Source organism: Bos taurus, chromosome 5 (genome assembly GCF_002263795.3).
Source record: "Bos taurus isolate L1 Dominette 01449 registration number 42190680 breed Hereford chromosome 5, ARS-UCD2.0, whole genome shotgun sequence".
NCBI lineage: Eukaryota > Metazoa > Chordata > Mammalia > Artiodactyla > Bovidae > Bos > Bos taurus.
Window position 1 is genome coordinate 70,138,674 of NC_037332.1, and position 25,758 is coordinate 70,164,431.

At 38.8% G+C, this 25,758-nt stretch overlaps 1 protein-coding gene across 8 annotated transcripts in view; it reads left to right on the top strand.

The window, feature by feature from the left end:
- RIC8B (RIC8 guanine nucleotide exchange factor B) overlaps nt 1-25,198 on the top strand; it is a 100,607-nt gene extending 75,409 nt beyond the window's left edge. Inside the window, exons 9-13 of one of the 8 annotated variants that reach the window (XR_009494567.1) lie at nt 9,697-9,816; nt 12,734-12,817; nt 13,703-17,093; nt 17,740-17,916; nt 23,799-23,886. Coding sequence is in view for 5 of the 8 variants with exons in the window: in XM_002687663.6 (XP_002687709.2) it covers nt 9,697-9,816; nt 23,799-23,910 (232 nt within the window). In the remaining 3 variants the exon portion in view is untranslated. The other 7 variants (XR_806804.4, XR_806806.4, XM_010805291.4 and 4 more) reach the window with 7 other exon arrangements.
- The last annotated feature ends 560 nt before the right edge of the window (nt 25,199-25,758 follow it).

Consider the following 25,758-nt stretch of genomic DNA (forward strand, 5'->3'; position numbering starts at 1 on the left):
CTAACATATATCTAGCAAACACAAGAACACTACTATAACAAGAAAAACCTCAGAAAAAATACAATAACATTGGGTCTCTCCCAATAGTACAGGAAATAGAAATGTGTTACATTATGGAAGTGATGTTAGATTTCAGGAGAGCACTGCTTTTTATTTTTATTTTTTTAATTTTATTTTATTTTTAAACTTCACAATATTGATTGGTTCTGCCATATATAGAAATGAATCTGCCACAGGCATACACATGTTCCCCATCCTGAACCCTCCTCCCTCCTCCCTCCCCATACCATCCCTCTGGGTCGTCCCAGTGCACCAGCCCCAAGCATCCAGTATCGGAGAGCACTGCTTTTTAAAATCAAGGACCATGATGTGTGATATTGTTATTGTCTTGACTCTTGACCATGGAAAGATTTTGTGTTTAGGCCTTACATCCCTGGTTGGAATCTTCTTCAGCCTTTGGACCTGGCCTGTATCATTAATATAGGAATGGTGTGTTAGTGTGGCCAGAATAGTCACCATTGTGAAATCTTGTTGTGTTTCTTAAACATCTTTCCTCTTTCAGGTGCAGCAGTGTTTCATATGTTAATTTAAAATACTTATTAAAATGGTTCCCATGGAAGTGGTGGTAAACAAAGTGCTTTGCAAGCAAGATAATCCTTTGTGCTTTGGACAGTGATCCACAAGCTCAAAGAACTTCTTCCTTTAAAATTGTTATGAAAACTCCTTAGCAATCTGGTCAAGTTTATAAAGTCAGCATCTGAAAGGATGACTTACTCCCCTACCGCCTGATTAACCATCACCAATCAGTGCTCTCAGGATCACAGCCTGCTTCTCTTATGATGCACTTATTCACAAACACTGTTAGTATTGGCAGAAGCAGAGAATTACCCTTCATTCAGTTGGCCCTCATCCCGTTGTCAAAAATATAAGTGGATTCTGATTAATGCACCAAGGTAACCTGTAATCCTTTAGTGGAATCTGAAACTAAGAATAGTATGGAGCTTACATTTAGGCCATGAGAGACAGTTAATATCACAACAGTCCTTTCTGTGTCAAGATAAATGTATTTAATGGACTGGAAATAGCTTTCTGCAATTAACATACTTAGAGAAAATACAGTCATAGAATCAAGTATATGCCACACAGGTTTTTGGTGTATATCTAGCCATGTTTGTAAAAAAGTAATTAAATAAGCACTGGTCCTGTATAAAAGAGAAACCACATTTCTAAATACTGACTTTATACCTGTTTCTTTTATGCCTCTGAGCATGAAGGCCCCTTGACTGTATTGGTGATATAATGTACAGGGCTTCCCAGGTGGTGCTCGTGATAAAGAACCTGCCTGCCAGTGCAGGAGACATCAGAGATGCAGGTTCAGTCCCTGGGTTGGGAAGATTCTCTGGAGAAGGAAATGGCCACCCATTCCAGTATTCTTGCCTGGAGAATCCCATGGACAGAGGAGCCTGACAGGCTATAGTCTCTAGGGTTGCAAAGAGTTGGACATGACTGAAGTGACTTAGCACACATTTCTAAATTCTAACTTTATACCTGTTTTTTTCCACCTCTGAGTATGAAGGCTCCTTGACTGTATAGATGGTATAATGTAACTGATTCCTGTGGTTTGTACATCATTCCAAACATCAGTTGACAGATGTGTACCGTAGTGACATTTGACTCATTTTAGACTAGTTGCCTTCAGGCCTCGTATGGTATATAGGAGCCTATGAGTCCAAAAGCGTATCTTTAAAAAAGAGCTGCTGTATGGAGGGGCAGAAGAAGAGAAGGGCCAAAGTGTATAGAACTCTAGGATGCCCTGTTGTATTCTTAATACACCACACTAGTTCATAATTACGCCCATCAGATTAAAATTATTATACTACTAAGCAATTCAGGGGTGTTTCCTTCTTGACCATGTATTTTTCAACAGTAGCTATGGCAGCAGCTGTATAGATATTATAGTTTCTTCAGCACAAATGACTTGGTTTTCTTTTGTCAAGATTTTGTTATGCTGCTTTAAGTCAAGTCCCATTATAATTTTCTCCATATCTTGGGGTTATACAAATGAAGAGATAGCTTTGTTTTTAATATTTCTTGAAGTAGATAAACCAGAACTAGGACTTGAAGATTTCTTGTTTTGCCTAGTTTAGACTATGATGGTATATTTATGTATAGTAGGTTGTAACTAGCCTTTCTAGGAACTAGAATTAATTTCCTGTAAGCAGTCATGAAACACAATCTAAATTCAGATCTCTAAAGACCAAAATTGAAAATAAAATCACTGCCTCTACTCCCATGCATACTGGTTAACTCGCCTTTGTGATATTTACAATTCATACCAGCTTTGCACTTTGAAAATTGAGTTCTCTGACTTTTCTTTTGTATTTTAATTTGAGTAAATGACCAGCAAGAGGTATGTTATCTGAATCTACAGTATTGAGCTTTACTTCAGATTTTATTTCCTACTGATTTACAACCATAGTTTTTTATATCCTTTATATCAAGGATAGCACTTGAAACAGCCCAATATAAGAAACATATAAAGCACTGTAATTTTAAAAGTATCTTGGAGCTTTTTTAGTTGCCTAGATGCAACTTGGTGTATTTATGTGTATTCAGTATGTCTACTTATGTTGCTGATCCATGATACTTAATAATTAATAAATGAATTATACCACATTACCCTATTTCTTTGCATTGTTAATAGAATGCAAAATCTGTGATTAAGACATTGTTCCATAATTTATCCTACTTCTTAAATGTGAAATCAGTCTTATATAGTAATTCTCAAATTTTCACCTCAATCACCATTATTAACTGGTATCTCTTTAAAATATCTTAAAACTGGATTTAACCATAGCAAACGCCACAAAAAACCTAGTTATTGTGTGGCTTCTTTAGTTAATGAAGATTGCATGTGCAGCTCCATGGTGATGATTTAACTTAATAAACTAACTCACTGGATTCAAGGACTTTTGGCTTGCTTACTTCTTGACAAGTAGCTCACTATGCTAGTAGCTGGTGTTTATTAAATGGGACTCCCTGGTGGCTCAGTGGTAAAGAATCTGCCTGCTAGTGCAGGAGATGTGGGTTCGATCCCTGGGTTGGGAAGATCCCCTGGAGAAGGAAATAGCAACCCACTCCAGTATTCTTGCCTGGGAAATCCCACAGATAGAGGAGCCTGGCAGGCTACAGTCCATGGAGTCGCAGAGAGTCGGACATAACTGAGTGAATAAATGACATTTACTGAGTATCTAATGTGTTGTACTAAGAACTTTCATAATATTATCTCATTTAATCTTCACAGCAAACTTTGGGCTAAAGGTTATCCACATTTTACAGATGAGGAAAATAAAGCTCAGTGGTTTCCAGAACTTGTCTAGGGCACACAATTCATGAGCAATCAGGTGACCTAACTCCAGAGCTGGTCTTTTTTGAGATTTTTGTTTGTTTTTGAGGTAGGCAAAGCAGGCTTTATTGTATTTTTCACTTTGCCTTAATTTGAGGGTAAAATATACATAAAATTTACCATTTTAAGCATACAGATTTGTGGCACCATGTACATTAATGTGTAGCCATTACTACCATCTATCTCCAGAACTTTTCATCTTCCCCAACTGAAACTTGTATCTATCCCCTGTCCCCACAACCCCTTGTAACTCTTGTTACACTTTCTCTGTGAATTTGCCTAGGAACCTCATGTAAGTGAAATAATATTCAATATTTCTCCTTTTGTGACTAAGTTCACTTAAAATGTCTCTAAAACACATCCATATTATAGCATGTGTCAGAATTTCCTTCCTTTTAAAGGCTGAGTAGCATTCCGTTGTATGTATTTACCACATTTTGTTTATCGATTCATCCATCAGTGGATACTTGGGTTATTTCCACCTTTTGGCTGTTGTAAATAATGCTGTGAATGATGAATGTGAGTGTATAAGTTTGGGTATATACCCAAAGGGGAATTGCTAGATCATATGGTAATGCTATGTTTAATTTTTTGAGGAACTGCCATACCATTTTACATTCGCACCAGCAGTGCACAAGGGTTCCAGTTTCTCCATATCCTGTCCAATACTTATTATTTTTCAGGTTTTTCTTTTAATATCTTAGCCATCCTAACATGTGTGAAGTCAAAGCTTGTGTTTTAACTGCTACCATATTCTTCAGGGCCAATCAAAAGGAGAGATGAGTTTGCCCTTCACGTAATCTCCCTGTTCTTAGAGCATCTCTTATCTTTCTTTGATACAACCAAAATAGAAAATAAGAGAAAATATATTTTTTATAAGTCCTGATATCCCTGAAAGTTAAAAGTTTCATTCAGTTCATTCTGATTCACATAAATCTCTCAGGTGATTCTGGCTCTCCCTTCATAGTACATTCAGAAATAGTCACCCCTCACTACCATCACTGCCACTATTCTAGTCCAAGCTCAAATTTTATCTCCCTCTGAGATCATTTTAAATAGCTTCCTCACTGGTCTTGTTGCTTCTATCTTTGTCATTCTTTACTCATTCTTTACTTTTTTTACTTTACTTTTTACTTTACTTCTTTACTTTTTTTTGTCATTCTTTTAGTTCTCAACACAGCAGCCAACGTGATCTTTATAAAAATGTAAGTCGGACATTACTACTGCTCAAAACTCTCCAAAGGCTAAAAATCAAAGTCCTTATGGTGATGTACATGTAGCCTTTCTCACTGTGCTGTCACCCGGTGATTCACTGCTTGTCACGCTCCAGACACACTCCCGAGGCCTCGGCACTGACTGTTCTTCTGCCTGGAATGCCTGTTCTCCAGAGAGCTGTAAGGCCATTCCCTTGGCTTCTGCACGTCTTAACTCAGTTATCGTCTTCCTGGTAAAGTCTGTTCTGTCCCCACATTAAAAATTGCCACACCCCTACCTTCACCACTCCACCTCACACTTGCTTGCTCTTGTTTCTTCATAGCACTTACCACCTTCTAACATACCATACAATTTACTTATTCATCTAGTCTGTTTTTCCCAGTAGAAGATAAACTCCATGAGAGAATTTTTTTTATTCATTGAGATGTCCCCAAAATAGTGCCTCATGTGCAGTAGGCATTCAGTAAATTTTGGTTGAATATATTAGTTTTTTTAAGGTGTTTATAAATTTAAGTTGGTCAGCCCCTTCTTATCATGAGGATAACCAAGACAGATGAGGTCCCTGCCCTCTTCAGGCTCCACATCTAGCTGGGAAATGGGGCCAAGGGATGGAATTCAAGAAAACAGGGTATGGTAAATTTCCACTCTATTTATTGTTTTATGGGTGGCAGATATTATGGAGAGTTTTTCCTGGCAAGATATTTCTAATTTCATGAGCACATAATGTCTCCTTTCCCACCCCACTGCTCTCTTCTTCCTTAGTTTGGACTCAAAAACGCCTTCTCCTAAAAGCCCTGATCCCTTTCCTAGAGGTTACAGATCGTTAGTCCATAGACTAGATTTAGCCCACAAGTAGGTTTTGCTTCACTTGCCTGATGTTGCATTGGTTATTTGGTTTTATGTTTTTAATATCTGTTTTACATAGGGCTTAAACTAATTTAGAATTCATATCTTTCAGATGAAAATTTAGATTCGTAACTTCTTTTGAAAAGGTGGAAGTTCTGATGACATTAGGCCTACAGTGCCACATGGTACCTGACTGAGCTGCGTGACTGTGGCCCCGTCGTACCAGGCATAAGCTCCTTTGATTTCATAACGTACCTTCTTTGTTCATCGTATCTGCCTTAGCCTCTGCAGGGACTTGACTTTACAGCTTGTTAACCAGGATGCTTGGAGTAAAATTTGACCCATGTTTTTTAGAGATAGATGTTAACTTTCTTATAGCTCAGGGAACATTTAATAGCTCCTTTTTTTGTTTTAAGTGAAGTAGTATAATGCAATTGATGTTGGCCAAATGTAGCAACAATTTGAAGAGTAAAAGTCTTAATCCTTTTGTCTGCAGACCTATAGCTGCAGTCATATAATGGCATTATATATAATACAAAATTCTTGATGCAATATCACACAGAAGAGTTAGGATTGGAGTGATGAAAATATGGGGGCCGGGAGCAGAGACAAGATGGGAAAAACTAGGATAAATATAAAATTACCCAATAAAGTATCTACCGCAGTTAGTGTACTTAAAGTATCTTAGGACTGAGTCTTGGACAAAAAACCAGTCCTAGAATTTCAGTGTTAAGATTCTGAAACCTGGAAAGTTACATCTCAGACTATACTCTTAAGGTTATAAAGGTAGCAGTATTTGTTCAGCGAAAATACTCTTTTATGAAACCTCACTCTGTTGCTGTGGTGGTGACTATTATTTGTTTTCTCTTTTTCTGGGTGGGGAAACTGCATGAGATTGGTTTGAAGTGGGGAGCAGGAGGGGAGACAGTGTCTAAGGCTGCCTCCTGCCCCCTGCATATTGGCGTTTTTGATTTTTTTTTTTACCATAACTGAGTGGCAGAGTTCAGCAACTTCTGTGTGCCATGGTGGTGGTTATATTCTTCTGAGTATCAGCTTGGGGTTTGGGGCGGGGAATGTTTTTTTAAGGAAAAAATTGAAAGTTCAATTCCCAGAGTGTTTTGGGGGTGGGGGTTGGAATGTTTTACTACATGGGTAAAGGATGGGGTAAAGGATGGTAAGTTCTTATTCTGTAAGAGTGAATTTTATGCTCAGTGAGCAAAGCATTGTATGACTCTAGTAGCTAATTTCACAGCAAGTTGTTAAATCATTTTAGCAGCATTAGACTTGAGGTCAGCTTGTAGAAAAGAGTCATCATTTCCACTAAGTCCTTAAAAGAACCAAGAAAAGAATCAAATGTGCCCTGATCCAGGAATCATGTCCTGACTTCATGTGCTGTGGTATCCTCCTGACAGATTTTTTTCCCTAAGGCACAAGATGGCCTGTGCTAATTTCATTATATTCTAAAACATTGTGTGGATCTAATTTTTTTTGTCACCCTTCCATTGAGCTTGAAAAGAGAAGACTTCTCTTAAGAGACAGATGAGCATGACCTAAAGTAGTTAATACACCTGTCTTGCCTTATACCTTCTTCTAAGGCCGTATTTCTTTTGTCTGCTTGGAAAGTGGCATGTGCCTTATAATAAATACCTTTACTTACTTATTTTTAAGACTAGTTGTTTTTCTAATTTAACAGGCAGCAGAAGAGAAACCAGTGAAAATATGTCCTGTTGTTTTATGCCTAAGCAAATAAGAGATGAGTGGTGGAATTACATTTTCAGTGTGGCATCTGGAGACTTCTTAAAAATTACCTTCTCAGAAGCCTTGGGTCCTCTTTGTTCCTGACTTTGGGGAAATATGATGACCCCGTTGGAGAAGGCAATGGCAACCTACTCCAGTACTCTTGCCTGGAAAATCCCATGGACAGAGGAGCCTGGTAGGCTACAGTCCATGGGGTTGCTGAGGGTCAGACACAACTGAGCGACTTCACTTTTCACTTTTCACTTTCATGCATTGGAGAAGGCAATGGCAACCCACTCCAGTGTTCTTGCCTGGAGAATCCCAAGGGACGGGAAAGCCTGGTGAGCTGCCGTCTATGGGGTCACGCAGAGTCGGACACAACTGAAACGACTTAGCAGCAGCAGCAGCAGCAGATGACCCCGTTCAACATTTTTGTTAATGGCCACCAACTCGAGGCCTTTTTCTTTTATGAGCACCTGATGCTTCCCAGGTGGCACAGTGGTAAAGAATTCACCTGCCAATGCAGGAAATGAGGAGACTTGGGTTTGATCCCTGGAGGGGGCAGATCCCCTGAAGTAGAAAATAGCAACCCATTCCAGTATTCTTGCCTAGTAAATCCCACGGACAGAGGAGCCTGGCAGGCTACAGTCCATGGGTCACAGAGTCAGACACGACTTAGCAACTGAGCATGCATGAGCACCTGAAAAAAAGGAGAGGGACTAGTAGCACACAGTGAGCGTCTTAGCTAGGCTTTATCCCAGCGGTTCGTAACCTCAATGTGTATCACAATCAACTGGGGAAAAAATACATTTAGTTGGTTTCAGGTGAGGCCCAGGTCGCATCTTTAAAGTTTCTCAGATGATTGCAGTTTACAGCCAAAGCTAAGAATCACTGACAAGCCCGTGGGTTTTCAGACTGTTTCCCCAGAGTTCCTGAAAGTGTCTTAGGGGCTGCCTTCAGAGGAAGCAAGTGAGTGAGGATAGAAGGGAAGCAAATAGAAGGGATTCTAGGCCCCTACCCTCCTTGGCCATCCCTGGCCCCTCTTCTGCCTGAGCAATTCCACTTTCATCTATTTCATATATCAGCTTTCTGTGTAGATTTCATTTGTGTAAAAGGGTGAGGGTTTCCACTGCTTTGAAGGAAAAAGAAGTCTTTTAACCATGACCCCTGACAAAGGTCTTTATACAGAATGGTAAAATAGATGTTTAAGATCCAGTTTTTGAGGATGGTGAGCACTGAGTCCTTCTGCAAGAAATCTGTCAGGCAGCCTCTGAAAAATGTAGAAAAAGAAGTATTTTTTCTAACATTATAGTACCTAGCCCTTGCTCTATGTGAGGAAAAGCCCTGCTTAGTTAAGGAAGTCAACTTGCCCAAGTATAAAGTCTAAAGCCAGGCCAGCAAGCAAGGACATAAGCAATCACAATGTCTTGGTTTTGGCCCACATGATTTTTTTCCCTGTTTAGACTAGAACTGTTCTCCATTTTAGCCTAGTCCACAATACTCCACGTTACTTATACTTAGCCAGTTCACTCATCTGCCTATCCTTAAGGCCTGGCCCCTGAAAGCATTTGTGTTTATAAACCCTAGAAAGTAATTTATTGGCACTTTTCTGTTTGCAGGGATATTTGATCATTAAAAACATTACTGTCTGTACTTGGCTGGTACAGAATATTATAACCTCTTGTCTGCTTATCCAGAAAGACGTTTAAACTATAGATACTTGGCAGCCATTTAAAGAATTATCTTTTATTTCACCTCCCCCTCCTCTTCAAAAAAAAAAAAAATAGTATGACTTTTAAATAAGAGGATAGTTTGGTTTGGTATTAGAACTTCATACAAAGTTTATGGAACACATTCATTTTAAGTACTTTATTAAATCTATTTCCAGAAAGCCAGATGGCATACCTGTCTTTTGGTAGACTAGATTTCATTCCTTTTTTTTTTTCATCTAGGTCAGATCAAATCTGATTAAAATTGTTCTGCTTTATCTTTTATTATTTAAACACTCATTGCCTTCTGTGGTCTCACTAATGGACTAATTTCCTGAGATTATAAATTGGCATGCTTTCATTTTCAGATTCCAGCCTGTCATCATTTTTCCAATTTTTTTTGACATACTTGTTTTATGCTGTATCACAAAACAGGTTTCTTCTTCTCTGAAATCATTTGTCCCCTATATAATTAAGCTGTGCATCCAAGGATATTTATCCTAACGGCACCAATCTAATTTCCAATTTTTAGAAAGTAGCCATGCCTTCAAAAAAAAAAAAAAAAAAGCTGGCAAGTTAGCTATCACCCACTTCCCAAAGCAAATTAGTAGGAAAAGTCAGTTTTTTAAAAAAATTCCTATAGCAGTTCTATACCATAAAATTGCTACTGCCAATTTTTTGGCTATTATACTCTTTCTTATTATAACTTAAAACTTGGACCAGAAAAGTATAGAAAGAGCATAATTTGAAAACATACAGCATAACTTTTTTTTCTTTTTGTAGCATTAATCTTATCACTGGTCATTTAGAGGAACCAATGCCAAACCCCATAGATGAAATGACAGAAGAACAAAAAGAATATGAAGCCATGAAACTTGTCAACATGCTTGATAAACTTTCCAGGTATTGTATTCCCCTCCATTTTTTGCTTGGTTTCTAAAAATGTTCTATTTCTTTGTCTCTCTCACTGAGAGTTACCATAGAACAGCAACTCTGGAAATCCATGTTGATTGGAACAGGCTGGCCCAGGCAGCACTAGTTCAGACCTCTCTTGGCCACTGTGGTTCTTCTACATGTGCCGCTTATGGATGTGCGTTCCTCAACATTTCAGCTCTCAAAGCTAGGAGAGTAGCTGCCAGGTCACTGTGATATTTAACCAACTAACCTCCCTGTCTTCAAAAAGATGCTGCGAATTAGGTTTGATGATTTTGCTGCTTCTTGTATTTTTTCGTTTTAGTCTGTTTTGGTTTTTGTTCCAAATCATGATGCTTTTTATTTTTATTCATTTTTGATGTGCAAGTTTGCAATTCTTTCTTTTTGGATTGCTGCTGAAACCAAGAACTCTAAACTGTCTAGGAAAAGGTGAAAAGGAATAGCTCAAATGAAGGATTTTCTGAAAGCAGGCACTTGTATTAATTAGGGATTCTAAAAACAATTTCACTTTCCCTTCTTGCTTCACACCTCCTTCCCCTCCAAAAATAGCCAGTTTTGAAAATAATTAAACTAAATATATACTAATAAGTAACTAGTCATCTTGGAGGAGTTATTAGAAAGTATTCCTTTCACACTTGCCTGAATTGCTCAATTTTCTAGTCATATATTGAGTCACTGTCTCCTTTAAGCCATCTTGAGTGAGTGCTTCTGTGTGTTGGTGGCAGCTGCCACCAGAAGGTGAATTTCTTCTGGTCATCTCCTTTTTCACAACAACTCTGCAAAGGCTAGTATCCCTCAGTCAAGAGAAGTAGCAACTGGAATGGTAAAGCCAGAAAGTGAACCATAAAAGGGAAAGGTATAATAAAGAAATAGTCAGAGACTAAGAGCACAGCAGGAAGCTTAGAACAGAAGTGTTCAAAAACAGGAAGAGCTGACATGAGGAGTGTGACAAGTTAGGATATTTAGACCCTCTACAGAGTCTGAGTTTTCAAATGATGCTGATAATGCGATAGAATTTAGTTGACTTCCAGCTATTCCTTTTAAATTTCCATCATTTTCCCAAGTTTAGAATTTACAGCTAACCATGCTCATAATATTCAAAAGACATTGTTATCTCTTTGCATATGACATTCTTCATACTTTGTATAGAATATACATGTTTCTACCCTGAATGAATTTACAGTAAAAGAGAAGATATATTGTTAGAGCAAACATAGGAGGCAGAGGAACAGGTTCTGAATGAGCAAATAAAAATAAGATTTGTACTTCACAAGGATCTGATGTGGCAAGTGAAACACAGCAGTGTAACTACAGCAGCTAGGATGAGAACCAACAGAGTCCGCCTGGTAGATGGAGGGGGAGATATTAACAAGGACCAGGATGGAGCATACTAGCGTGAAGACAGTGAACTAGTTAGGTTGAATAAATTTTGTTTCTCTTAAATTGCATTTCAGTAATATGAGTTCTTAAAAGATAACACAGATACTATCCAGCTTGCCAATTTGCCCTGGATGAGTAAACATCCAGCCGACTCTCAGGTCAATCTGAAGGTGATACTGATTTTTGCATAGCAAAATATATCTTGTGTTGGCTTTGATGGTATGAATTTCACCATTCAAGTTGAAGTTAAGACAATTTTGAGAATAGTCCTAAATCACTTTTCCATGATGTGTGGTGGGTTTGTTTTTTTTTTTACATTGTCTGCCTTTATGTGCTTTCTAACATTTGCTCTCACTAATAACAGTCAATGACAAAACTGTATGGAGATGAGCAGTGGGCATTCCAAAGCTGGAATGCAAAGAATGAACCCATTCTTTATGCGTCGTCTTACGTGTTTGTCTTAGTTCCTTCTCTTTTTTCACTGTTGGTTTTTTTTTTTTTTTTTTTTTTTGAGGTAAAAAAGATGCCATAAAGCCAAGGGAGACTAAAATCAGTAAATTCGGGGAATATTTATTAAGCAGGTACTCTGTGCAAGGCACTGTGCTAGGAAGATGAGGGAGATTCAGAGGTGAATGTGGTAGTCTCTGCCTTTGGAAAACTCACCTTTTAGTGTGGGATATGGCTATGAGCTACTCTAGAACACAGGGTAGAAGGAAGTAATGTCAAAATAAGGTCTGTATTGAACTGTGAGCACCAAGGAAAAGGAGCAGTTCATTCTGTTGCGATGAATCAGGGACTGTTTCACAGGGAAGGTAACAATTGTGCTGATCCTTGAAGTTTAAGAGGTGTTAGATTAACAAATGGAGAAATGACCGTTCATTCCAGGTGGAGGGAAACTTACTCTTGTTAATAAGATAAATCTTTGTTATTCACATACTGCATCTTTCTTCTAAAGAGCTCGTAACCAGAGCTAATTTATCACAATCTGATTAAGTTATCAGATTTATCATTAGGGAAAGCAAGGCCCAAAGAATTGCCCCACACATTTCCAAGCTAATGACTGATGAAAATCCATTTCCTTTCACAGTTTACAAAACTGTTTACAAAAAGTACACATTTCCTTTCACAGTTTACAAAACATACACTGTCTTTCTAGCTAAAGTGAGGCTAAGAACTTCATTTTTCAGAATTCAAGACCTTTGCTCTGTCCACTGTGCTACTGTGTCTGTCTGTTAGAGTCAGTGTTTGCCAGAATATTTCCTAAATCATCCTCTTCAGCAATGTGCTATTGGTTAGTTCCTTCAGCTGTCACTCTAAGGATGTTCTGCATCCCACCAAGTCTTACTGTGCTAAGAGTGTACTATAGCTTTGTCTGGTTAGCTTTCCTTTCCAAAAATGAAATCATTTTCTCCTGGGCCTGAGTTGAAAGGTGTGTGAGTAAAGGATAGGATTGGAGGTGATGTGGCCAATGAATGGACACTAGACACTCCCTTTTTTCCATCCATAGGAGAGCAGATGTGAAGGACCTGCACCAGGATGGTGGTTAGCAACAGTGGCCCGTGCCAAAGCACTTACCAAAGTGATGACTAAGGTTGGTCATGCCAAGTACTATTACTGAGCCTGGTGTAGGGTACAGATGTTATTTACCACCAAAACTGTAAAAACCACCAATGCGAAAATTTAAATTACATTTCCATTTTGCCTCCAGGCTGGACATAGCCACTGCTTCAAGTTGCTCACCGCCTTAGCAACTTTATCTAAGCTAGATTTTTAAGGACACTGGAGAGATCAGTGCTGAAACATTTTCTTCCCATTGAATACCAACTGACAGTGGTATTCCATGTGATTTTTCTTTTTTTAGTGTAAGGATTCTGTTTTAGACAGATGTAGGTAAGGGGATTGGCAGTGGACCTGGAGGTCTTAAGAGTTTGAGAATAATCTGAGCCCTATAAGTCCCATCATGTCTAGCTAGTACAGTGCCTTGTACCCTGTGATTTTCCCAGTGTGTTTGATGAAATGTCAAAGCTGATCCCCAAATCAAAGGTTAATTTTTTTGCTCAATAAAATAGCCTACATGGTTTAAAGACTTTAAAGTATACTTTTGTCAGTTCAATTTCTTGGCCAGATGTCATAAAATGCAGGTCTGGAAAGGAATTCTGTAAGGTACTTTGGTCCATGAGTGGCTAATTTAAATAATGGGGTACCTAATTTCTTTAATATAGAATGATAATTGTAATATTTATCAGACATAAGCATTAAGGCCTGAGGCATGGAGATTATAGAAAGCTTCATTTGACATTTTTAATGTGAGAACAGAGGTGGGAAAGAGGATGAAATTGGCCTGCCTCTCCACCTCTTCTTTCCTTTTTTGAACTGGAAAAAATATAAGTCCCTGCAACTTAAGCAGGAGATTAGAATTTGGATTGTATGTGGTTAAGCAAGTCCAGTGTGGCTAATACAATTGCATTCACCTTAGCTACAGCACACAATTTGCATATAACAGCACAGCCTCCTCCAGAAGAGGGGAGAGAAGATTGATGGCTTAAGCCTAAACTAACCAAGGGAAGTAATATTTCAAGTTTCAAACTTTGTTTTGACTTTTCTAATCCCCCTTAGTTTCTTAATTGGAACAGGACTGACTAATCTTCTACTGCATACTTACCCCATCACTGTTTAACAAGGTACACTGCCTTTTTGCTTATAAATTATATCAAAATCTTCTAAAATTTACATCTATATAAATAATTGTTTTCCATTTCTTCCCTTTCTTATCTATTCCTTGTCCAATATAATTTTACTAGCCATTATGTAGTATTGGTTGAACATGGCTTTCTTAATAAATGCAAGTACCAAATATAGAAATAGTTCCCCTTTAGTCTCCAAATATTATTTTTAAGCTTATTAAAGCTGGGACAGGTAATTTATGACTGAAAGTAATAACTATATAATTTTTTCTTTATAACTAAATTTCTTGACTCTGCTTATAAAAATAACAACTGTGATTACTCCCACCTTGATGAGTTAACCAAGGAAATGCTTTGTAGGTACATTTCAGAAATATGATCCAGTTTTTATAGCATTGTAAGATCTATTGTGGGTACGAAAGTGTAATGATCTCAATTGCTAACATCAGAAAATCCTTTAGATCTGCACTGTCCGATATGGTAACCACTAGTCATATATGACTACGGCTAGTCTGAATTGGGATGTCTTCTAAGTGTTAAAATACTCAGACATTCAAAGACTCAGTACAAAAACAACAACAACAACAACAAAGACTCAGTACAAAAAGAGAATATAAAATACCTCAATTGTTTATTATGAATTTATGTTGAAATAATATTTTTGATATATTGGGTTAAGCAAATTATTTTAAAACTAATCTTACTTTTCTTACTTTTTCGATGTGGCTACTAGAACATTTAAGATTACGTATGTATGGCTTACATTATGTTTCTGTTAGATAGCACTGTTCTATCTCAATAAAAATACACTGCAAGTTTGCTTAGAAGCTTAATTAAAGGAACGTGGATCCAGTTAAACTAATATACCCTTACAGTGGTAAGGGAGAAATACGATATTGTTCATCTTTAGGTTAAAGAGGGCCTTTCCACTGGCTGGACACCTCTAAGTAGGATGTCATGCAATCTTTGTATTGCTTATTAGTAGTCATTGTCCCTTAACTCTGTAGTAGGAATGCCTACTTTGAGCTCTTGATTTAAGCACTAGCCAAAATGACTTTTGTTTATTAGAGAAACATCAAATAAGAATAATCTCCATTGACTACTTGCTCTTAGTCACCCTCCTCCTTTCTAATGGAGAAGAACATGTCAGAACTTCCATTTCTACTGCTTTATTCAACACTGTCAGTTGGCATGCTGACCTCTTATTAATATTTATTTTGCTAATTTTGGACAACAGGATAGAAAGGTCTGTAGAGAAATTACCAAGAAATAAAGATCACCTTCACTTAAGGGTAAAACTCAGTTTTATTTTTCTAACATTATCCCTAACCTCTTTCTCTATATTTTCTTAACCATACTCTTTAATGTGAGGTGGATAACACATTTTTAGAAGCTTTGCATGTGATCTTCTAACAGAAATGAGAATAATAAAAGACTAATATTTTATATATTGCTTTTAAGTTTGAAAACAGCCTTGTGAATTAGATAGGGTAAGAGATATTTTATTGAGGCGTAAATGGGACCAGTGATTAAGTATCTAAACCAAGATCAGCCGTCTTGTTAGTGATATAGTCAGGATTTGGTTCTTAGACTTCAGACTCTAAATCTTAACTGTTATTTTAAAAAATTACCAACATACAGCTCTCAAATTTGTCAGTCTGATTATCTTCAGTAAGATGCTCTAAATTTTAAATAGATTCAAAGGACAAAGACAGATAGTAAGCCTATTTACCTGAGAAGAAAATTAAGATTTGGAGGCCATTCCTGCTTTTTCAATCCATAATTGAGCTTTTCTCAAATATCAAGTCAGGTCCTAAGCAGTTTATATCAAAAACAAAAACAGCTTCATATGAAGGAAACCAGTAAAACTGCTATGATTCTATGTTACTATAAAATATTTTAATTATTTTGAAAAGAGGATATTCTGACAGATTCTTATATTCAGTGTGATCATATGAAGAAAATTAACTTTAGAAAGTCTTCCCTATTTACAAGGCTGTTGCCTGTTTGTTCAGCTCCCGAAGTGGAAGGACATGCATGGTGTGGACAGTGTGCCATATCCATTTCTCTTGGGAATGATATTTTTATGTTGTATATTTTAACTTCCCAACTGTACCCAATCCCAAAGCATGACGGTGAGGCTGAGGGAAGGGTCTCAGAAATGTTTTTGAGAAATGGAGCTTGAAGACCTCGGATTTGGTACAGAAAAGCCACCACACCTCTCCTACCTATTGGTTAGTGGCTTAGTAAAAGATGAGTATAACTTCAGCACTAGGAAGCCATCAGATGGAAGATTATACTGAAAGATGAAGGGTCAGCAAAGGACATGCTCTGATGGTATATAACTGAACATTTAACTAGTGCCAAAAGTTGTATTAATTTCTTGAGGACAAAGCATTTAAAACACTTCAGAATATCACAAGTTTTGAGGAAATCCATTGTACTTCAATAGATTATGGACTATTCCATTGATGCTCAAGTATTGAAATAAGATGCACTCTCAGAATTATAGCAAAGATTACAGAGCTTCCTTCTCGGGGCTCTCACAGGCTCCGTTACAGCAGGCATTTTTGGAAAAGCTCTGTTAATTAAAATACTTTATTTATATATTTATTTTCATCCTATCTTCCAAATGTGAAAGGAATTAAATACAAAATGGCTAATTTTAAATGTCAGGGTTCTTTTTTTCCAAGCCAACCTTACATTAAGAACAGGAATCCCTGTGCCAAAGAAATGGTTCCCAATTATCCCATCCTGGGTTTTGTTATACATTGTACAGAAGTCAACAAAACAAGTATGTAACAGAACCTGCCTAAATAACAGCCACCCTCATTAAAATCAGAATTAATCAGGGGGTGATTGAAGGAAGCAATGCTTCATAGGTTCCCCCTTTTTCTTCTTTTCTAATCATAGAACAAAATATGTTACATAAAAGGATTGGAACTATTATGCAGTACTCAATTAGAGGGAGGTGAATAGGTCTCTAACATGCTGTTTTATCAAAAGAGCAGACTGGTGTTTGCATGACTGTTGTTTCATTACAGACCCTGTCATTAATTCCATGTGTCAATACTGCCCTGTAGTACACAGAGCAGACAAGAAAGAAGAGCCCTTGAAAACAAGGGAATGATTTTTGAGTCGTTATCAAGCTAAGTGGCAAGCGGGAAGCTGAAACTCGTATAGGTAAATTCGAAGGGACTCTTGGGAGATCTGCAAGTGGGAAACAAGAATGCATTTTACCAACTGCTTAATTATGTCCTGTTTTTCAACAAGTACACTTGAATTGAATGCTTTGTTTGTATTGCACAAAAACATGTGCTTTGGGCAAGAGTATTCTCTTGTTTCCAGGTCAAGTAAGGTGTTTTATACACATACACATCTGGCCTATTCTATAATGTGCTATTGGGTATGTTAGTATCTGAGCCCCAATATTGCACTGTCATTTCTGGGGGAAAGTTACGTAGGAACCAGAAGTCTAAAAAGTGGAGCTTTCGCTAAGTCCTGAGAGGTTGTATAAGCCCAGGCATCCCAGAGGAGCATACTTACAGGGAAATGGTGGCTCAGGAAAATGTGGAACTATATCTGGGGAAAAAAAAGACAGACTATAAAGCTTTCAATATGGTATAAATTCCATAATCTCCCACCCCTAAACCTTTAAAAAAAGTACTTTTTGGTTTCCGTTAGCAGTCCTAAGGGTTAGGCTGGGGCAAAATAAGGTTTCCTTTCTTGGACGTGCTTTATCTGTGTCCTCGTTCCTGGCCAAGCCCTTATAGATTATGGTTCCTTATCGTTTAGTAAGATCAAATTTCTAAATGATGTTTCGTTCCAGTTGAACATTCTTGGAGGCTTATCTCTTCCCTGGCCAGATGCCTGATCAGATGAGAAGCCCGCCATGATACTGTCACAGTGCCTAGAATGGGCTCTTTATCCAGTAGACATCACTGTACTTTTTGATGATAACGAGGGCAGTCTTAACTTGTGTTAAGGCCTGTGTATAGCATTGAAGGTAAGTATGAAGGAGTTATTGCTATGTGAATATCTTAACCCTGATGCACATTTCAGTATATAGTATCTTCGTTTAACCATGATCTACATATATCTAACACCTAGCCATCCTTTTTAGATGGGACCTTCATAATTTAGGACCAGTAACTCTTCATGAAATGGCCTGTTTATTGAGGGCCATGATTAAATTTAGATCCATCCTTGTAACATTTGCCATTGCTTTGATTTTATTTTTGGAATCATTCTAATCATTTTGCTGGTAGCTTTGCAGAAAGGACTTGTGGTCTTGGTGTATGTCAGTGACAATTAGGTAGGCTGCTGTACTTGACTTTTAGGTTTAGAAGATCTTGATTAGAAACAAAAGCCTAGCAGTTTCAGTGTCTTAAAAACCTAGCCGCTTTTTAAGTAGATCATAATTATTTAGTAACCTAATATTTAGTCTCTTGGAATTAGAATAGAATCTTAGGGATCATCTTGTCCAACCCCTTCATTTTATAGATGGGGAGACTCAAGCCCAGAGAAGGAAATGACTTGCCCAAGGACACCCAGCACATTAGTGGACAATCTGAGTCTAGACCCACTGGTGCCCCAGATGTAAGCAGCCGAGTCTACATGAATCAGTGGTTGGAAATTCCAGGTTGTATGGCACAAAGAGGGCCTTGATTTCTGGACGGTCAGAATGTCTGATGACATTGACTCATCAGGGAAGTAATTATAGTCAAAATAGTATGAGGATGACTCGTGGCAAATGGTTCTCTACCATTGTCCATTGATGCTATGACCCATGTATTATATTCTTTCAGTAGAACTTTACTGAGCACCTATTATGTGCCCATCCTAGATCCTGCAGATCACAGCCAGAGAAGACATGGACTCTGTCCTCAAGTTGCTCAGGTCCTGTAGAAAATGAGAAATCTCTGGAAAGCATCATGCAGAATTCCCTGTAGAATGCTAATACTTTTCCTAATTGTAAATCTTGGTGATGAAAATGAACCTTTTCTCTTGGTCAGGGTTTGTTTATTAGGTGTCACATAAAACACTATACCATTCCTTTCTGTGAAAATACAAGATAATACCAACTGCAGCTAAATTGAGTTCATAAACACTTATTGAGGATCTACCATCTGCAAGGCACTGTGCTAGACACATAGGGATATGAAAATGAATACAGTGTAGAATATTTTCTTTTTAAATGTCAAAGCAGTATTGTTTTATAGCTTTCAACCTTTGTAATAAGAATTATTTTTAATAAATAGTCTTAAAATATGGGACCCTTGAAATAGAAGACAAAATATCTCTGTACTGTAACCCAGACTTGTCAGCCCAGGATTGCAAAGTCTCCATCCAAATCCTCTTTTGTACCCCATATCTGTCTTGAGCTTTCTTTTTCCTTTATCTCAGCCAAGCCAGCCTGCTTGCCAGTCCCTGCACACAACTGACTCTCGCTTCTGTGCCTTTGCTTGACTAACCTCCTGCTTCGGGATGCCTTTCTCCCTGTGAATCTGTGTCCATCACTGCCATTACAGTCTGGCCCTGAACCCATCTCCTGCCAGGAGCCTGTGATCAGCATCCCCATCTCCTCCGTGTCCCTCCCACGTGTACATAGCCCATATGACTGGTGGAATAACAGTTCTGTGGTATTCATTAATGCTTCCCATTCTCTGTCCACATCTTGCTCATCTAGATACAACAGATCTTACTAAATGAAGCAGTTTAGTATAACCAGGTCATTTTTCAGACCTTTTAGGAGTAAGTTTCTATATCAAAGAATTCATTTTGGTATTTGTGGGCTGTTATATGATAGAGAGGAAGAGCAGAATCATTAGGATGGGGGTTTGAAAAGTAAGCCTCGGGGTCCATAAGAGAAAAGAGTCTATCTGTAAGTGATCCTCTCTCCTTCCATTCCCAAACAGGATGAGAAATTGCCTTTAAATAAATTTCAAATACAGTAAGGGTGTACTGAACTGTCAAGCTAGGGAAAGCAGGGCTCTGCCTGTTAATCATCTCAAGCTTGTTGATCTGCTGTTCTGTAATTCCTTTAATATTGTTTAATGTGTGTGTGTTTTACCTTCTGAACTGACTAAAAGCTTCTTGAGGACAGGGACCATGTCTTTTATTTGCTTCTGCATATTCTTCCCCCACTTATTCCCAAAGACTGCCCTAACAATCTTGTGGAAACCTTCCTTCCATAAGCACATAAAGGACAGGAAATGCATCTCATGGGTTCCAACTACACCCCAGCCATCACACTATGTATTTCATATGTATAATGACCTTTCACCCTCATGACGATTCAGTGAAATGGGTATTCCTATCCCAATTCTACCGATAAGGAAACTGAAGTTCAGAGAATTCAAGATCTTACTGCTATAGAACCTAGGTCTGATTCCAAAACCTTTATATGCCTTTCACTGTACCACAATAACAACAACTAATATTTAGGACTCCTTTACAGTACATTGAACTCTTTCATTTATACTATTATTGTTGCTGTTACTACTACCACTGCTAGTACTATAACCCCTTAAGTCATCACTAGGAAGTAGGTAGGTAGAGCTAGTATTATTATCCCCATTTCACAGACGGGAATACAGAGACTCAGAGACTTGCCCAAGATCACACAACTGGTAAGTGGAAGAGCCAGGACTTCAAAGAGACTTCCTGACTCTAGACCTTTTTGTTCTTTCCAGTGGATCACATTGCCGCCTTAATTTATCTGCATGAATGCATAATTATTTGGCCAGTTATCACTGACACCTCTCCTACAGGAGTGTCAGTAAGACAAGACATCCTATAGCATCCTATAGCCATGTGAAAAAGAAAATAATTCATATCCTTAGAAGAGCTTCTATGTTAGTAGAGGGGTGATAGAGAAAATCCAAAAAATAAAGCCTTGAGAAGAATAGTTCACAGGTGAGCATTAAAATATGAGCCCCTTTATTCTATAGATGAATTTTCATAATTTGGCTATAAAACTTTTGTAATGTTTTTAATTATTTCTATTATAAAATTGGATTAGGGAGTAGGGGTGCAACCTATGGACTTGATTTGAAAATATTCCTCCTGGGTTTGGATGAGAAAGTACTGGCTACCTTGTGCAAGCTGGTAGCTAGCCCCAGTATCATTCTGTTACCAGAGAAATACAGAAATATTAGGAGTGATGGCATGCCCCCCCAGCAGTTCATCACTATCTTGGTAGAATTCATGCAATCTCATCTACTGATCCCATTCCACACCCCCATACCCTTCACCCCACCCCACCTTACTGTTCTGCAGTCACCAACCCCTTCAAACCTTTGAACTTTCTGATCCCTTAATGTTTCACCCCAGAAGGTGGTGCCCTTCTCCTTTTGTATTGATTATTAGTAAACAGTGTCCAGTATCACAAAGGCCTTCAGGACAACCACAACTAGGAATTGTTACTAAAGTACAGATGTGGAGTATGAACTGGTGCTAGAGAGAAGTTTCAGTGGAAGCAGATTGTTCTCTAGTTCCACTAAACATTTCTACCTGGTTGTCATGCAGAGTTCTTCACTGTCCTGAAAGATGTTAGTGTCTTCCCCGTCCCCCCAAATCTGCTCCATCTGCTGTGCTCTTGCTCGAATGAATGGTCACCATCCACATGGTCATCTGAGCTGGGAGCCATAGAGACACTCTTCCTCACTCCCCTTTACCAACTCTGCCCTCCCAGTGGATGACAGCTCTACCTTGGAAGTGATGCCTTTTCTTCCCACAACCACAGCCACAGCCCAACTTTCTGTCTCCTCTCACACGCACTGTTACAGTGACATCCTCGTGACTTGCCTCTCTGCCAGTTTCCCCGATTCCGACGTGTCTTTGCACTGCTGCCAGAGATTCTTCCCTATAAACCAACCCTGGCCGGGCATTCCTTACAGGCTAGGACCCAAGCTGCTTACTTTGACATTCAAGACACTTGACTGCCAAACCCCAAACTGCCCTTGCAGACTTACTTCCTGCTGCTCCTTCAGTGAATCTCTCCCCTCCCCAAACACTGGGCCCTTTCCCAGCTTGAGAGCAGAGAAAGAAATTGACACAATCCAGAAAGGTCTATACAGTCACAAGTAGGTGGGACCATACAGAGCCCTCCACACAATCTCCCTTGCTGGCAGAGTCCTGTGCCATCTTTGCCTGGCATAGGACACCTCCCCAGAGGTGCTGCTCCCACCTTCCCCAGGCAATTAGATCGATGCTTCGTCTCAGGAGCTGTGATTTCCTTTGTTCCTGATCCTGTTACAGCATTTACCCCATTATGTCCTGAGTTATTTTCCGTGTGTATGTTTCACGCACTGCTTGAGGGCAGCAGCTGTGCCTGGCCTTCCTTCTCTCCCCAGTATATGACACAGTTCTCAGCACATAGTTGTTGAGCAGCTGAACTCAGAGTGTGTTCCTTCAGTGCAGTTAGAGCAGATGTGCAGAGAGCCCTGGGCTGGGGTTCAGGGACTGTCCCAGGTCCAGTTTTGCCACTAGACGTGTGACCTTGGGTAAGTCACTCAGTCTCCTTTATTAAACAAGGGAGTTGGACTAAATGATCTCTAAGGCCGCTTTAAATTCTATGATTCTGACCCCATTTCTGGGATCACGAAACACATTTCCTACTTGATAAATATTTAGCAACCTCAATTTAACCAGTCAACCATCCATATTAATAGAGTCTTCAGACTCTCAGCAGTAGTCTTCTGGTAAGAGCTGCTTGATAGGCTCCTGTTGGCTTATCCAGCGTCCCCTGAGCTGTTCTCCCCTTCCCCAGAAGTCTCTCTGCACTTGTAACACTAGCACACGGTTGTGTGGCTGGCCCTTCCCAGTAGGGAGCCCTTCTTTGTGCTGGCCTGAGGGACAACCACAAGGAAGCAGAGGGAGAGGAGGCTTTATTACCTTCCTTCACTCTAGCTCCCACCAACATTACAGTTGCTGCCATGTGGGTTCTTGTTGTAGACATGTTTTTAGAGGGCAATGCCCGTTTCTGTGAGAAATAAGTTTTAAGCAGCTCATGTGCTCTTCAAGACTCCTTTTAAAGTACACTGCTGACTTTTTGGGGTGGGAGGAGGACTAGAGTTAGCAGCTCAACAGGTACATTCACCATAATCTCCATATAATAAATAAGAGCCCATGAAAAGATTAAATAAATCTTTCCTAACGCTTTTTGATTGGCTTAATCAATAATTAATCATCTTTAGATGAGGCCGTAACTTGTGGAGTAGATATAATTGGATTAGCTGAGGAGAGGCAGTTGGGGCGCTTTGAAGAGATTAAAATGGCTGTCAATCCCATAATTAAACTGCCACAAACAAAAGCAATGGTGTTTTTTTAAAAAAGAAGGAGAGAAAGAAGGAAAGAAAAGGGAGGGAGAAAGTTGGGAAAGGCCAACTGATTTGAAATCAATAAGTACTTATATATCACTAGAGACTGGACAGGGAAAAATCAAATGGCAGATTTATTCCATTAAATTAAATCCATACATATCAAATCAGCCATTTAATTACATGGCTGGTCCACTGGGACAGGTGAAATTTTGGCAGCTTCAACTTCTTAACTAAAACAAATCCACAAAAGGAAAAAAAGTCAATTATTAAAAACAGAAGAGACCTGCTCCTTGTCCTGAGCCCATTTAGACCTTGACTTTTCATACTTTTAATTGGCTTAGTAGGTTTGGCCTGTGTGAATGAAGTCTTTTATCTCCCTCTTTTTCTTTCCATACCCCTTTCATCTTTCCTGTTACAAACACACAGAGAGAGCTTGAGGAAAAATACTTTGGTTTTTAAAGACTTTTCTTTTTTTTTTAAAGGATGTGGATTCGGGCGGGGGGAGGGTGTGTGTGTGATGCTGGTGAATACTTTTTTCTCTCTCTTTTATCTCTTTTTCCAGAGAGGAGTTGCTTAAACCAATGGGACTAAAACCTGATGGGACAATAACGCCTTTGGAAGAAGCACTCAACCAGTACTCTGTCATCGAGGAGACCAGCTCTGACACAGACTGAAAGCATCACCTGCTCAACTCTCAATATTGCTTTTATCAGCATCTTTTCTCTGTAGCTCCAGGGGAATCTTTTCTCTAAAACATTTATGCCCTTGCTTTGGCTAGAAACACATTAACTGGTTTACTCATTGAGAATCCAGCGTATTTAAGAAGTGATCCTGTGTTTTTGCGATATTGAGGCATTCATACAGAGCTGCAGTTAGATGGAGTTGCAGGGACTAGGAAGAGGGAAAAAAAATTCCATTCTGTCAAGATGGAACTGAAGGACTTCACTCTATAAAGCAGCCCTGGTTGAATCTGGCAGTTCTGTTTGCCAAGATTCTTAACAGAAGATTTAGCTGTGTCCTTCCTCTCACTTGTGTGAGCTGCCCTTTCTGAATCTCTCCAGAGACGGAGGCACATGGGAAGCAGAATGAGCTGCTAAAAGGGGCGAAGGCAAGTGACCCTTTAGATCAGGACTGAGTGAATGGAAGCCAAGCAGCTGCTCCATAGGCCTAGCCCCACTCTTCACTTCATTTCAATTTTGTATAAATCTATAGAGACTCACACACACGCACACACACACACACACACACATACACAGCCCCAGACTTGCAAACTGATTACATTCAAAAAAGTTTGTATGTCACTTATCTAGAACTTCAGAATACATTTCTCCCTATAAAGTTACAAAAGATGGTTTAGTTCTGAGGCAGCTACCAATGCCTATTTATTCCCTAATAACCTGAACACTAGTACCATAGAACTGAACCCCCATCTGTATTGCTGCATGGGGAGCATGCATTCTGAGGTCTAACATAGGGGTGCCAGGAAAACATACCCTCCAACCCGGAAGAGGGAATGGGGAGCCCTGGGTACTGGGAGTTCTTCTGTGGCCTCTGCTGAGGGTGGAGGAGACAGCAGCACCCATTTGTACATATAGGTCATTCATACGCCACATGTTTTAAATCGGGGACTGTGTGTGCTTGTGTGTGTTCTACCTTTCTACCATATGTGATCAGTTTAATGGTAACTTTATTTATTTAAAAAAGAAACACAAATAGTTACTGTTAAACTGATTAAGGCTGTTTTTACTTTGGTAAAACAGATTGGTCATATGAAAAAGTAGAAAATGAATCATGCAATAGACAGTGGGTCTAGTTAATCAATGGCTAAAGTTGAAAAGGGGTTGGTTTCCTCTTATATATATATATATGTATGTATGTATATACATACATATATATACACATAATGTGCTTAACCACTGCCTTTTAAAACTTTAAATAAAACATTGGGGTTGATTCAATTTAGCCATCTGTGTGTGTTTCTTTATAAACAATATTATTTATTGTTTATTGGGGTAAACAATACTATTTCACAGTTTATGCTTTTTTAAAGTGCTTTTACATCTATTATCTCAGTTGTAATAAATAGCTTTTCTAAGGATAAAGTACACAGAGTATTAGTGAAATGTCATTTATCCAGAAGCCACTTCTCTGGCAAAAGTACAAATCAGGAATTCAGTTTTAAAAGGCCTTTGAGCTGCCAAAAGAGATGTCAAAGTTTCTTACAATTTATTTCTACGTGAGAGCCTCAAGAATCTATCTCACTTTTTGCCTCTTTACTAAAATTTGCGTATATTTTAACATGTTTAGTTATCTGACTTCCAAGTCCACCAAAAAATATATATATATATGGCAAAAGAGGAGGCTGTTGGATGGAAGGCAGACCTACTGAAAGCAGCAAAAATCCAACTGAAAACTGGATAGGAATGTGGGGACAATGAGAACTACTTGAGGCATCATAAGTCTGGAACCATCTGTTTCCCAAAGGACATTCTAGTTGACCCAGAAAGTATCCATACAATAGT